This window comes from Bactrocera latifrons, unplaced genomic scaffold (genome assembly GCF_001853355.1).
Source record: "Bactrocera latifrons isolate USDA-ARS-PBARC rearing strain unplaced genomic scaffold, ASM185335v1 scaffold_371, whole genome shotgun sequence".
Classification (NCBI taxonomy): Eukaryota; Metazoa; Arthropoda; class Insecta; order Diptera; family Tephritidae; genus Bactrocera; species Bactrocera latifrons.
Genome location: NW_017537014.1, coordinates 54,217 through 66,499, shown reverse-complemented (window position 1 = coordinate 66,499; position 12,283 = coordinate 54,217). Strand labels below are relative to the sequence as shown.

Sequence of the window (12,283 nt, the reverse complement as noted above, 5' to 3'; positions counted from 1 at the left end):
AAAACTTAAATGCTTGGAAACTAAACACCCATAGTTACGCCATCATCAACCCAGTTAGAATACCAACCTTGTATGGGCCCACCACGAAAATAAGCGCCATCAAAGCATACACTCGCCTCAGGATCGGACACACCATCCTAACTCACTCTAATATACTTATTGGAAAATCCCGTTCTAATTGCCCTTTTTGTGACAACTCCGTATCAATTCAACACATACTAGCAGACTGCCCAGTGATCCACTCAACAACACACTACTCTGACAACATTGACTTAGTAGATGCATTAAAAAATCCCTCAGATAAAAACGTAATGATTACATATAAATTTTTAAAACATACTTTATTGTATAAATGATTATAAAAAAAAAAATAACTACCACGCCCACAAAGCGCCATAAAATGAAAAGCTAGTTGCAAGACTATGAAATGTTCGATTACGACCTAACTTAGCCTTCCTTACTAGTTATTTTTCTAAATAATCGGAAAACTTAGTCCCTTTGGTCCCACCATGCAAACTAAATGTTCTAGTAGCGACGTTTTTCCAAAAATTTAGAGTGATAACGATATTCTGATGTAATCTTTTTGTTTATTCTGAGTTCATTGTGAGCTTCCTTTAGAATAAATCCGAAAAATCCAGAAACTTCTGTATTATTTCGTGACTGCGGGATGTTATTTGAATCTAAAAGAGTAGCAAAAGTTATGTAAAATTGTCTGAATTATTCACGAAAGGAATCGATTTCTTGGTTTGTTACATTGAATTGGGGATTTTAAAAGCTTCAAAGTAAATTGGTTTTATTTTCTCATTTTGCGTTCTATAAACTCCGTATCGGTTTTGTTGATCGAATTTTCTTTTACACAACAAGAAGTTAATTTTCTGAGCATGTCTTCCAATCGACTATAAAGATCTTGTATTTTAGGAATTTTTGATTGAAATTACATACTTGTTTTGCACACTGTAGGTAGACTGCAATTCCAAAGGCTACTAAAATTTATAGAAAAAAAACACATAAGTATATGTAATGCACTGTATTGCTCAAGAACATGTTTGACTGCAGAAATTAACTATAGCCACCTAATTTTCGTGATTTTCAAAATTACATATTTTATATATACAGAAAATATAATAAATTCGAGTAAATAATAAAATTCGGGTATAAATCTTCACTACCTGTTGCTGGTTCGAAAAAATATTCATAGATCTGGCATCACTGCATAAATAACATAAACATTGCATATACTTTTTGAACAAAATATTTTTATATGCATAATGTATTTTTGTTGTGATTTTTAGTACGAAGTTACATATATTTATATTTTTATAAAAATTACATACCAAAAATAACTCCTATTGACAGCAAAATTATAAAAGGTCTTCTTCGCCCCATATTTAGATTACAGCGATCGCTCATCGAGCCTAAGAAAGGGCAAGCAATGAACCCTATCAATGGTGATAAAGCCCATACTAAAGTCATATGTTGATGGTCAATACCAATTTTTAGCAAAGTTGGTGAAACGAAGGCAGTTTCAGCGGCATACGAGAACTCAATGCCCATAACAGCTGCAGAAATCCTTACGAACTCCATGCGAGTTTTATGTCTGTAAGATATTTTAAATAATATATTTGTATATTAGTAAAGGACTAAATTGGGAGAAAGTAAAATAAGAAATTTAAAGGCARAAAATAGGTTTAGGTATTGCCAAAATTTTATATCATACTAAAAGAGAATCGCTAACTTCGGAGAAATATTTTCAATTATTTTCAAACCTTATGGTATATGAAACAACTAAGAAAGGGCTAGGTTCAGCTGTAACCGAACACTTTATATTCTAAACTACCAGAGACAACTTTATGAAAATAAGATTTCTAGTATTTAGTAGGAATTTGAGATAATTCGTGGACCGTTTTAAAACATGTTCATAGTTAAACTGCAGCATATTATGTCCAATATAATGCATGCATTTAATTTTGTTAAGGCTTAGTAGTATAGGCTTTTGAACGTTTTAAAAATATCTCATATGTTCACCGGTATATTCGGCATACAGTCAACCGGAAGTTCGGAAATCTCATTTGTCTTGGCCCAATCCTGCCAATCTACAATACCAAGCGATGGATTACGTATAATAAGCTTCATCAAGTTATGTACTTTTATACTCTTGYATTGATAATTTTCTCCACCTAACGTTTGTATGTATCACACAAAACTAAGCGAGATAGATGTAGGATTATATAAATATATCAGGATGACGAGAAAAGTTGAAATCAGGGCGACTGTCTGTCTGTGCGTCCGTCCGTGCAAACTGTAACTTGAGTAAAAACTGAGATCTCTGGTACGCGGCTTTTTTTTTTGGTGCAAACAAATTTCGTTTTCGTAGATGGGCGTAATCGGACAACTGCCGCGCCTGCTAGTAAGGAACACCTATGGCAAAAAAATTTTATAAAGTGGTTAATTAGTTAAATGAAAACATCTCCTAAATTACTTACTGAGCGCAAATATTATCAGAATTCCTACCGACCGTGTGGAAATGGATCGGAAGATATCCGCTGACACCCCTATAACGGTACTAATGATAACTACTACTAACTAAATAACTAATTACCAAGAACATTAAATTTTTCTTTAGAAATGGTACGAAATTATGCTTATCTTGCTTTATGGGAGCTGGTGTGAACATTAAATGATGGGCGTGGCACCGTCCACTATTTGGATAAATTACATACCTCGGGACCCTACAGATTGATATGTCAGGTTCCTATTTCAGAGTGTGAACACGCCAACTTATCATATTTTTTTATTACAAACATCTTCAAGACTTTAACAATGTTTGATATTACTACAACTAGTTTCAAAAACTAACAAGCACTTTGATTTGAATAACTTAAAAACAAATTGCATAGAAATTAAATATGGTTTATAATTAATTCCTTTATATTTTAGCTTCCAACTAAGCTACATATGTGTTTTTTTTCGACATAATCGACTAGAGCGGCATGTGTCAAAAAAAAAGATGTTTCGCCTACTCGTTCTCATGTGCATTAAACCTTTTGTAGTGGGCATCTGCCTGATTCCTTATTCTTCGGCGACTGTATTCAAGAGGAGTCATGTGTGGAAATTCACGYAAGTGAGGAAAGTTCTCTGATCGCCATTCACTTGAGAGTGGGCAGAAACGATTCATTTTCATGTGACTCAAGCATCTCATGACTTCCGGTCTTTGACCAAGTATCCTCTGGGTAGCCTAAGAACATCCGTTTGAAGGSGAGCTATAGTGAGAAGGGACCCTACATAGGGAAAAGGAACAACCAGCCTCGGATGAGAGACCCCCCTTTTGATGACGACCATGGCAAACGAAATAAAGACTACTAGGGCATTCACCTAAAATGTCCGGTCCCATAATTGCGAAGGCGCCGCTGCCCAGCTTGTTGATGTCATCGTGAAAATAAAGGCTGACAACATCGACATCCAAAAAATTCGATGGACGGAACAAGGACAGAGACGAATAGGTCCTTGTGGCATTTACTACAGTGGCCATATAAAGGAGCGCAAGTTTGGTGTGGGATTCGTTGTAGGAGAGAGACTCCGTCGCCGAGTACTATCACTCACTCCGGTGAATGAATATCTAGCCACAATCCAAGCGAGGTTCTTTAACATATCGCTGATTTGCGCCCACGCCCCGACGGAAGAGAAGGACGATGTGACCAAAGATACCTTTTATGAGTGCTTGGAGCGCACTTATGAGAGCTGCCCCCGCCACGATGTCAAAATCGTGCTTGGCGACTTTAACGACAGGGTGGGCAAAGAAGGTATCTTTGGAACTACGGTCGGTAAATCYAGCCTCCACGGCGAAGCATCCCCAAATGGGTTGACGCTGATCGACTTCGCCGGTCCCCGAAATGTGGTTATMTGTAGTACCAGCTTACAACATAAGAATATTCATCAAGCTACCTGGCTGTCTCCGCATCGAAAGGTGATTTAGTCACCGATGCCCAGAGCATACTTAAATTATGGAGGGAGCACTTCGCCAGCCTGCTGAATGGCAGTGAATGCACAACGCCACTAGAAGGCGAACCCATAAGAAGGACCATAAAGAAGTTCGAATAGCAATTACCCGACTGGAGAACAACAAAGCGTCGGGGCCGATGGATTGCTGGCCGAGCTATTCAAACACGGCGGCGAAGAACTGATAAGGAGCATGCATCAGCTTTTTTGTAAAATATGGTCGGACGAAAGCATGCCCTCCTCAAGAAAGGAGAACCCACAATTTGCTGCAACTACCATGTAATACGTCTTCGCAACATCGCATATAAGGTTCTATCAAGCGTATTGTGTGAAAAATTAAAGCCCACCGTCAATAAACTGATTGGACCTTATCAGTGTGGCTTTAGRCCTGGCAAATCWACAACCGACCAGATATTCACCATGCGCCAAATTTCGGAAAAGACCAGTGAAAAGAGAATCAACACACACCACCTCTCCGTCCATTTCAAAGCTGATGTCGACAGCACGAAAAGTAGCTGCCTTTATGCCGCGATGTCTGAATTTGGTATCCCAGCAAAACTTAAACGACTGTGTAGCTGACGTTGAGCAACACCAAAAGCTCCGTCAGAAAAGGGAAGGAATTCTCCGAGCCGTTCGGTACCAAACGATGTTTCAGACAAGGTGATTCCCTATCGTGTGACTTCTTCAACCTGCTTCTGGAGAAAATAGTTCGAGCTGCAGAACTAAATAGAGAAGTTGCTATCATCTATAAGAGTGTAGAGTTGCTGGCGCATGCCAATGATATTGATATAATCGGCCTCAACACCCGCGCCGTTAGTTTGCTTTCTCCAGGCTGGACAAGGAAGCAAAACAAATGGGTCTGGCAGTGAATGAGGGCAAGACGAAATATCTTTTGTCATCAAACAAACAGTCGTCGCACTCCCGACTTGGCACTCACGTCATTGTTGACAGTCATAACTTTGAAGTCGTAGATAATTTCGTGTGCCTTGGAACCAGCGTAAACACTACCAACAATGTCAGCCTAGAAATCCAACGCAGGATAACTCTTGCCAACAGGTGCTACTTCAGACTGAGTATTCAATTGAGAAGCAAACACCTCTCTCGACAAACAAAAACCAAACTCTATAAGTCACTCATAATTCCCGTTCTGCTATATGGTGCAGAGGCTTGGACGATGTCAACAACGGATGAGTCGAAGTTGCGAGTTTTCGAGAGAAAAGTTCTGCGAAAGATTTATGGTCCTTTGGGCGTTGAGCGGAACGATGAGCTGTATAAGATATATGAGGACATTGACATAATTCAGCGATTTAAAACAYAACGACTACGCTGGGTAGGTCATGTTGTCCGAATGGACGAAAGTATTCGACGCTGTACTCGCCGGGAAAAGCAGAGGAAGAGGAAGACCTCCACTCCGTTGGAAGGACCAGTTGGAGAAGGACCTGGCTACGCTTGGAACATCCAATTGACGCCACGTAGCGAAAAGAAGAAACGACGACCGCGCTGTTGTTAACTCGGCTATAATCGCGTAAGCGGTGTCTACGACAATTAAGAAGAAGAAGTATTCATCCTTAGGTATCGATGAATATCAGCATTTCTGCTGTACCAGGGAGCATTTGCAACGCCTCTTAGCACCTTGTTTTGAAAACGTTGTATAATATTAATACTGTCATGATTGGCACATCCCCTCAGTTGCGCACCATATGACCATACCGGCTTGATTATTTGTTTATAAAGAAGTAATTTGTTGTGTATGGACAGGTTTGACCTTCGCCAAATTAGCCATTTCATTTTCGATAATTTCAGATTAATTTCAATCCTTTTTGTTTTAATATGATGCCATAATTAGCTGTATTTGCGTATGGTATGCAGACATCTAGAGTACTAATAGGTTGATAAGTGATTCTTTTGTTTGTAAAATTTACATGAACTGGTTAGTCACCCTTTAAATTTATTCCCCATTTTTTAGTCCATCTTACTACAGAGTTGATTGCATGTTGAAGGTTTAGCGCAGCATTTTCTGCTGTTTTTTCGACGCATAGTATTGCGGTGCCATCAGCAAAAGTGRCAGTCATACTGTTTGATGCTAAGGGTAAATATCTTGTATACAGAATATATAAAAGTGGACCTAAGATACTTCCCTGAGGAACTCCTGCTTCAATTTCTTTTAGTGTAGAGAATTCATTTCCTTGTTTTACACGGAAAAATCTCATGGTGATATACGATTCTAAAAGAGCACAATACTCAACCGGAAGACATGATTTTAGCTTATGCAGAAGACCTTCGTGCCATACATTGATAAACGCTTATGCAACGTTAAGGAGCATACGTTTCCCTCGTTCACTGATTTTTCTATTTCTGATGTTATTCTGTGAATTTGTTTTATTGTTGAATGCTTATTTCTAAAACCGAACTGATGCGATGGGATTAACTACTTTTCGTTGATTAAAGATTTTAATGTAAGATAAATTAATTTTTCAAATAGTTTTTAGATTTGTAGAAGTAGTGAAATTGGCCTATATGACGAGACTTCGGTTTTAGTGGTGCAACGTGACTTGTTGGACGTTTCAGATACTTTGTACTTTTCCAAAGTGAGTAATCATATTTTCTGTCAGCGGATTGTTGAGATAAATATTTACTAATTGACTCATTCTTAATATGAGCAATTCCTCGTTTTAATTCTGCTGTTGCCTTATTAAGGTTGTTTTTGTCGAGTGGTGAGCGGGTTTGTTTCCATTTCCGTCGTAACTTTATTTTCTTAATTAGAAGGATGTTTATTTCTTTAGAGTAATTTGAACCTATCATTTTCCGCTTTATCTCCGGAGTATTATTTGAGTTAGTAGGTCTTCGGTAAACTTTGTGTTTTTTTCGTTTACCATGTTTGTGTTGTTTTTCAGTACTGCAGAAAAAGTGAGCTTACTCATCTGTATACGATTCTGCTTGTTGACAGTACTTTTATTAGCAAGAGGTTTTTTCAGAGTTTTGGTTTTTTTGAGTTCCGATTTTGACACTCGATGGTTTTGTGCCACAGAAGTTCCTGGTGTGTCCAAATGTCTAGCAATTTTTACATTGTGGAATAAGTTTAGAATTCCTACTAGGCTTTATGAGAACAATGGTGTGAAGAATGTGTTTGATTTCATAAATTTTCGTGATGTCTTCATTCATTCAAAAGTAGCTAAAAACACAATTTTAAATTTCCTTTGATTACTCAAATGAAGAAGTATTTAATATAACGAGGTAAAATTCCTTTAAAGCAAGCCACCTTATAACCAAAAATTCCCCAAATCGGACCAACTTTGACCTAACTTTTGGTATAAAAATGGGTTGAATTGGGTCAATACTTCTTTGACCCCCGGTATACCTAACCTATAAAGGTTTGCTATCTTCCATGTGATTTTATGCACATATGTATAAGCCAATATTTGAGTAATCTCAATGAAAATTACAGAACATGTTTCGCTCATAACAGTCTATTTTAGTACCCAGAAATGATAACATTTTTTTACCAGGGTTTTGGAACGTCCGGCTGACTTTGCTCCATACGATTGCATGCGAGGTGCTTTAATGAAACTCATGGAAAATATTTTTAGTGTATATATAAAATTGCTGAGATTCCGATCCTCTGGTTGACGTTTTACATCTTCAGGTATTTCCCTGGCTTTGATTCTTGCAAGAGTATAAAATGTTGGCTTCTTACTTGTTTATTCAAGATTTAATCAGCAGAAAGAGCGATAAGCGGAAAAAGTAAACAAAGACATTATATCTTTCTCGATAAGTTTCAAGCGTTACAAACAATCGTGAGGTGAACAAAACTATTCGTATAATACTCGTGCTCTTTGACATGTTGAAAATTAAGTGTTAAAAGAAAACAAAACAAGCAAAATTAAATTTAATGCATTATTAACTTAGATATACATGTGGAGTGTTCGTGTGGGTACGCCCTTCTACGACGAATTTCCAAAAAGAAAGAGAGCGATCTTCGAATTTTATTTGACATAAAGGTTTGACACAAAAGGAAAAGAAAATCATACATAGCGAAATGTCAAAGTAGCAGGTAGAGTTACCATGCTTAATACAATTATAATTAACTCCGAAATGAGTGGCGGTGCTGCCACATACATATGTATTATTGACCGCATACCCACTTATTGCAATTTAATTATTATATTTAAATCGACCTCACTAATTCAGAAAGGTACGAACTTAAATACAAGTATATGTGATGCAAACTCAATCAAGTGACTTAATATATATATCGAGTAAGAAGGGAGAGCTAACCAAATAATGGAAAGTCATTTTATTGGGTATTTGAGCTCTAGAAAAGGATCCAAACCAATTTTATTAATTAGGCCCTTTTCTTCGACAGCTTTTCGTACAAAAAAATAGGAAGATTTCAAAAATATAAAATAAAAGCTTCCCTAGCGCGATAGAGAATAACATTAAAAATATTCTCTCCAAATCGTAACTAGTTATCTGCAAGACTCTTGCATTGGGAGTGGAAACCGGTTCGAAAACCATATTCTGAAAAAAACGCGTTTAAAGATTGGAGTTGGAGCGTTTCCGACTCTGTTCCCATTCTACAAGAAACACTGTAGCGACCGTAATAATTTGAATTTCGATTTCAAAATTTGAGACAATGTTATGTTTCTACTATCCGAAAATGTACATTTTTTTCCAAAATTTTACATCGTGGCGATCCCTTAACTGTTGACAGAACCCAAAAGAACTCGAGAACCAAACCATTTTATGACAAAGGCTGACAGGCTACCCAAAATTAAAGCGTTGCCTCAGAGGGTTATTGAACTTAAAAAAGCTTTCTGGTATGAATTTAATATTTATTTTTTATATTCGTACAAACGTTTTTATAATTAATCAAATATGCTGTGTATAGTAAATAGGGGAAACCTGTACTTTACGTGCCTCTCTTTCTGAAATCAATCTTCCGATTAAAATACATACGTGGCTCACGGCGTATTTGAGCCACTTTATGTTTTCAAAAATAAATGAGTATACATTTTTAACTACAAAAGATAGCAAAAAAATAAAACAAATAAAACGCAGTGTTTAGTGGATGTTRAAGGAATAACAAAACGTTTAAATTTTATTAAATTAAAAAAAGGTTTCATAATTATTCAACTTAAATAGAAAATACGAATTTTTTCAATGTCACAGTTTATTTGACCCACTGCACTTAATGCACAGCTTCTCTTCCAAGAAGTTTAGCCTAACGGTGCTTTTTTTGTTTACACTTTGYTTCGCACACAGAATTTTCATTTTTGATTGAATTTTGTCAAGAAAACTTGTGTTACAACTATGGGAAGACGCACAACGATCGAACAACAAGAATTAATCCTTAAACACCACAAAAACGGACTTTGCCGACGAGAAATTGCAAAAATTGTGCATATACCAGATGTTACCGTGAAAGCCATCATCCACAGATTCGTTTTCGAAAACCGCATTGAAAACAAAGGAAGAAAAGCGTCTAACAAGGTAAACTACTACAACTGATAAACGCTATATTGTGYAAGAAATTAAAAAGGACCCAAGGATTTCAGCCTCAAAGTATCCAGTGAGATTCAGGACATAATCGGCAAAACATTTTGTACGGARACTGTCCAACGTGTTTTAAGAGAGCATAATTTTCACGGCCGAGTTGCTCGCAAGAAGCCGTTTTTTAATAAAAAAAAAAAATAGAGACAATCGATTGAAGTTCGCACAGGAGGATATAAAAGGGGATTCACGATTCTGGAATGATGTCATTTTCGCTGATGAGTCCAAATTCAATATTTTTGGATTCGATGGACGTTCATATGAGTGGAGAAAGCCCAATACAGAGCTTCAAGATAAGCACTTAAAGCCGACTGTGAAGTAGGGCGGTGGCCATGTAATGGTGTGGGTCGGCTGCAAGGTTTGGAAGGCTTCAGTTCATAGATTCAACAATGGACAAAATGCTTTATCTCAATATCCTGCAAGATAATTTCATTCAAAGCTCCGAGGATCTAGGAGCAAAGGACAATTTTAGATTTTACTAAGACAACGATCCCAAACATACTTCGGGAATCGTTCAAACTTGGCAAATTTACAATTGCTCACACATGATGAAACCCCCGACACAATTACCCGACCTAAACGTATTTGAAAATCTGTAATCCATTTTGGATACCAATACCCGAAAACGACAGTAAAAACGATCTTAAAGTTGCGTTGATGGAGGAGTGGGCGAAAATATAATACCTCCAGAAACAACAAACAAGTTGGTGGAATCTATGAAAAAGCGCCTAAAAATGGTCATAGACGAGAAGATAGGCCATAAAAAATATTAAAATTTTGTTATCCTTTTGTTAATTTTTATTTAATTTTGAATTGACAAACTTAGTTGAATAAATATGAAACGTTTTGTTATTTTAATAAAATTTAAACGCTTTCCTTCAATATTCACTAAAAACTGCGTTTTTATTTTGCTACGTTTTTTAGTTAAAAAGTTGTACTCATTTATTTTTGAAAATATATGGTGGGTCAAATAAGCAGTTAGGCACTGTACGTAAGCACAAACCAAGTAAGAGTAAATTTGAGTGGACCTTAATAGTTGCTAACCGCATGGGACACTTATTATACAATAATAAATAATTTTATTCATAGCTAATATATCAACTTTACCTGTATATGTGTGAAAAGTCTTGAGTAGCACTAATATTTCCACTTAAATTTTTACTCACAGCGTTCTTAAAAACTTCAAAAATGCTTGTCGAATCCCTTTCCCTTTGTGTTAAAATTAGTTCTTTAAAAGATTCACGCCAGTGATGTAGCCGACCAGAAAAACCCTCGTATTCATTCAATTTCTCCATTGTAATTAAAAAAATTGTAAAAGTTTATTTACAGCTTATAAACTCACATTCGATGCATACAAATTGAGAGGTTTTATTATATGAAAAATAACGAGTAAGGATAACAATATATGTACATAATTTAAGTAATTAATAATATTCTTTTGACTTAATACTAGTAATACACAGCACAGTAACTATTTTGTTTCCTTGCTGAACTCTCAAAACTATTTCATGACCAACGAAACATAGTACGACCGGTCAAATGTGTGCATATTTATATAAGCATGTATTGCAATACGTGCATTTAAAATATGAAAATAAGCATATAAGGCCAATATTTCGTTACTACTTTCAAGCATGCGCGTTTGCGCTGTAGTGTCGAAAAGCGTTATACATACGAGAGAGCCCGATAAGAACATAGACTCCATTATAAAAATTTTAGCAAAATAGCGATTTATTCTTCAATATAGTCTCTCTTTAACTCGATGCACTTGACAAGTGATGCTCTAATTTATTTAACCCGTCTGAAGACATCTTTTCCTGTATGTATGCAAAATAGAACTCCGTGGTTGTCGTTTCAACTATTCCTCATGTTATTGGTTGTGTTTGGTTTCTAGTATATGTCAGTGGCTTCACGTTTTGTCTACGGCCATCAAACGWTGCAGAATTCCTTTCGATTGAAGTATTTGGTATCGGCGCAGAATCTAACAGCGTGCATGCGCTCAATGCGTGATTTCCTTCCAAAAAGAACCGAATCATCAATCGATTTTTGCATTTTTATAAAATTTGCGTATATCTCCGCTACTTTATAAAGGAAAAGCAAAACTACGAATCCAGCTAAGTGAAATTTTAACAGTAATCTTCAGCGAGAATCTATTATCGGGATGGTAAAATTATTTTGCGGGAGAGACTTAACCAGGTGGTGATTCTATTGGGTCACCCTCGTACAAAAGTACACCGTCAAAGCATTTAACTATGGGCTTTCCATCGCGGATGATGACGATAATGYACCCTTTCTCAATTTATTAAAAGTAAAATGCTTATAAAGTAAAAGAGAGAATTATAATGTTACCGGTCTTCAAAAAGGTTCATAAACTCCCACAACTAAGATGACATCTGTGTTTTATATGAAAATACAYAAAATTTGGCATTAATTACAACCTCTATTACATATTTAATGGTGATTATCAATCTTCCAAACCTTCTTTCTAAACAAACATCTAGTAACATAAAATAATCATATTGACACATTCATCCCCTATACTATAACTAATGGAGATGGATAGAACGTTCTATAAGTTGTCGTCAAGTACATATGTATATGCTAACTGGTACATTACGAACGTTAACATATAAGCCGAGGATCCTAGATTCATTAAACGCATAATTACTGCTGACGAGACGTGGGTTTATAAATAGGACGTCCAAAAAGTAGCCAAGAGTAGCAAAAATTAGCAAAA

The 12,283-nt window shown here is 36.4% G+C and overlaps 1 protein-coding gene across 1 annotated transcript in view; it reads right to left on the bottom strand.

Moving 5' to 3' along the window:
• LOC108972031 (proton-associated sugar transporter A-like) overlaps window positions 1-11,375 on the bottom strand; it is a 91,255-nt gene extending 79,880 nt beyond the window's left edge. The window contains exons 1-3 of the mRNA XM_018938459.1: window positions 10,654-11,375; window positions 1,491-1,597; window positions 1,335-1,415 (exon numbers count right to left, since the gene is read on the bottom strand). Coding sequence (XP_018794004.1) covers window positions 1,335-1,415; window positions 1,491-1,597; window positions 10,654-10,841 — 376 coding nt within the window. The 5' untranslated portion in view covers window positions 10,842-11,375. The remainder of the gene's footprint in view (window positions 1-1,334; window positions 1,416-1,490; window positions 1,598-10,653) is intronic.
• Between the last annotated feature and the right edge of the window lie 908 nt (window positions 11,376-12,283).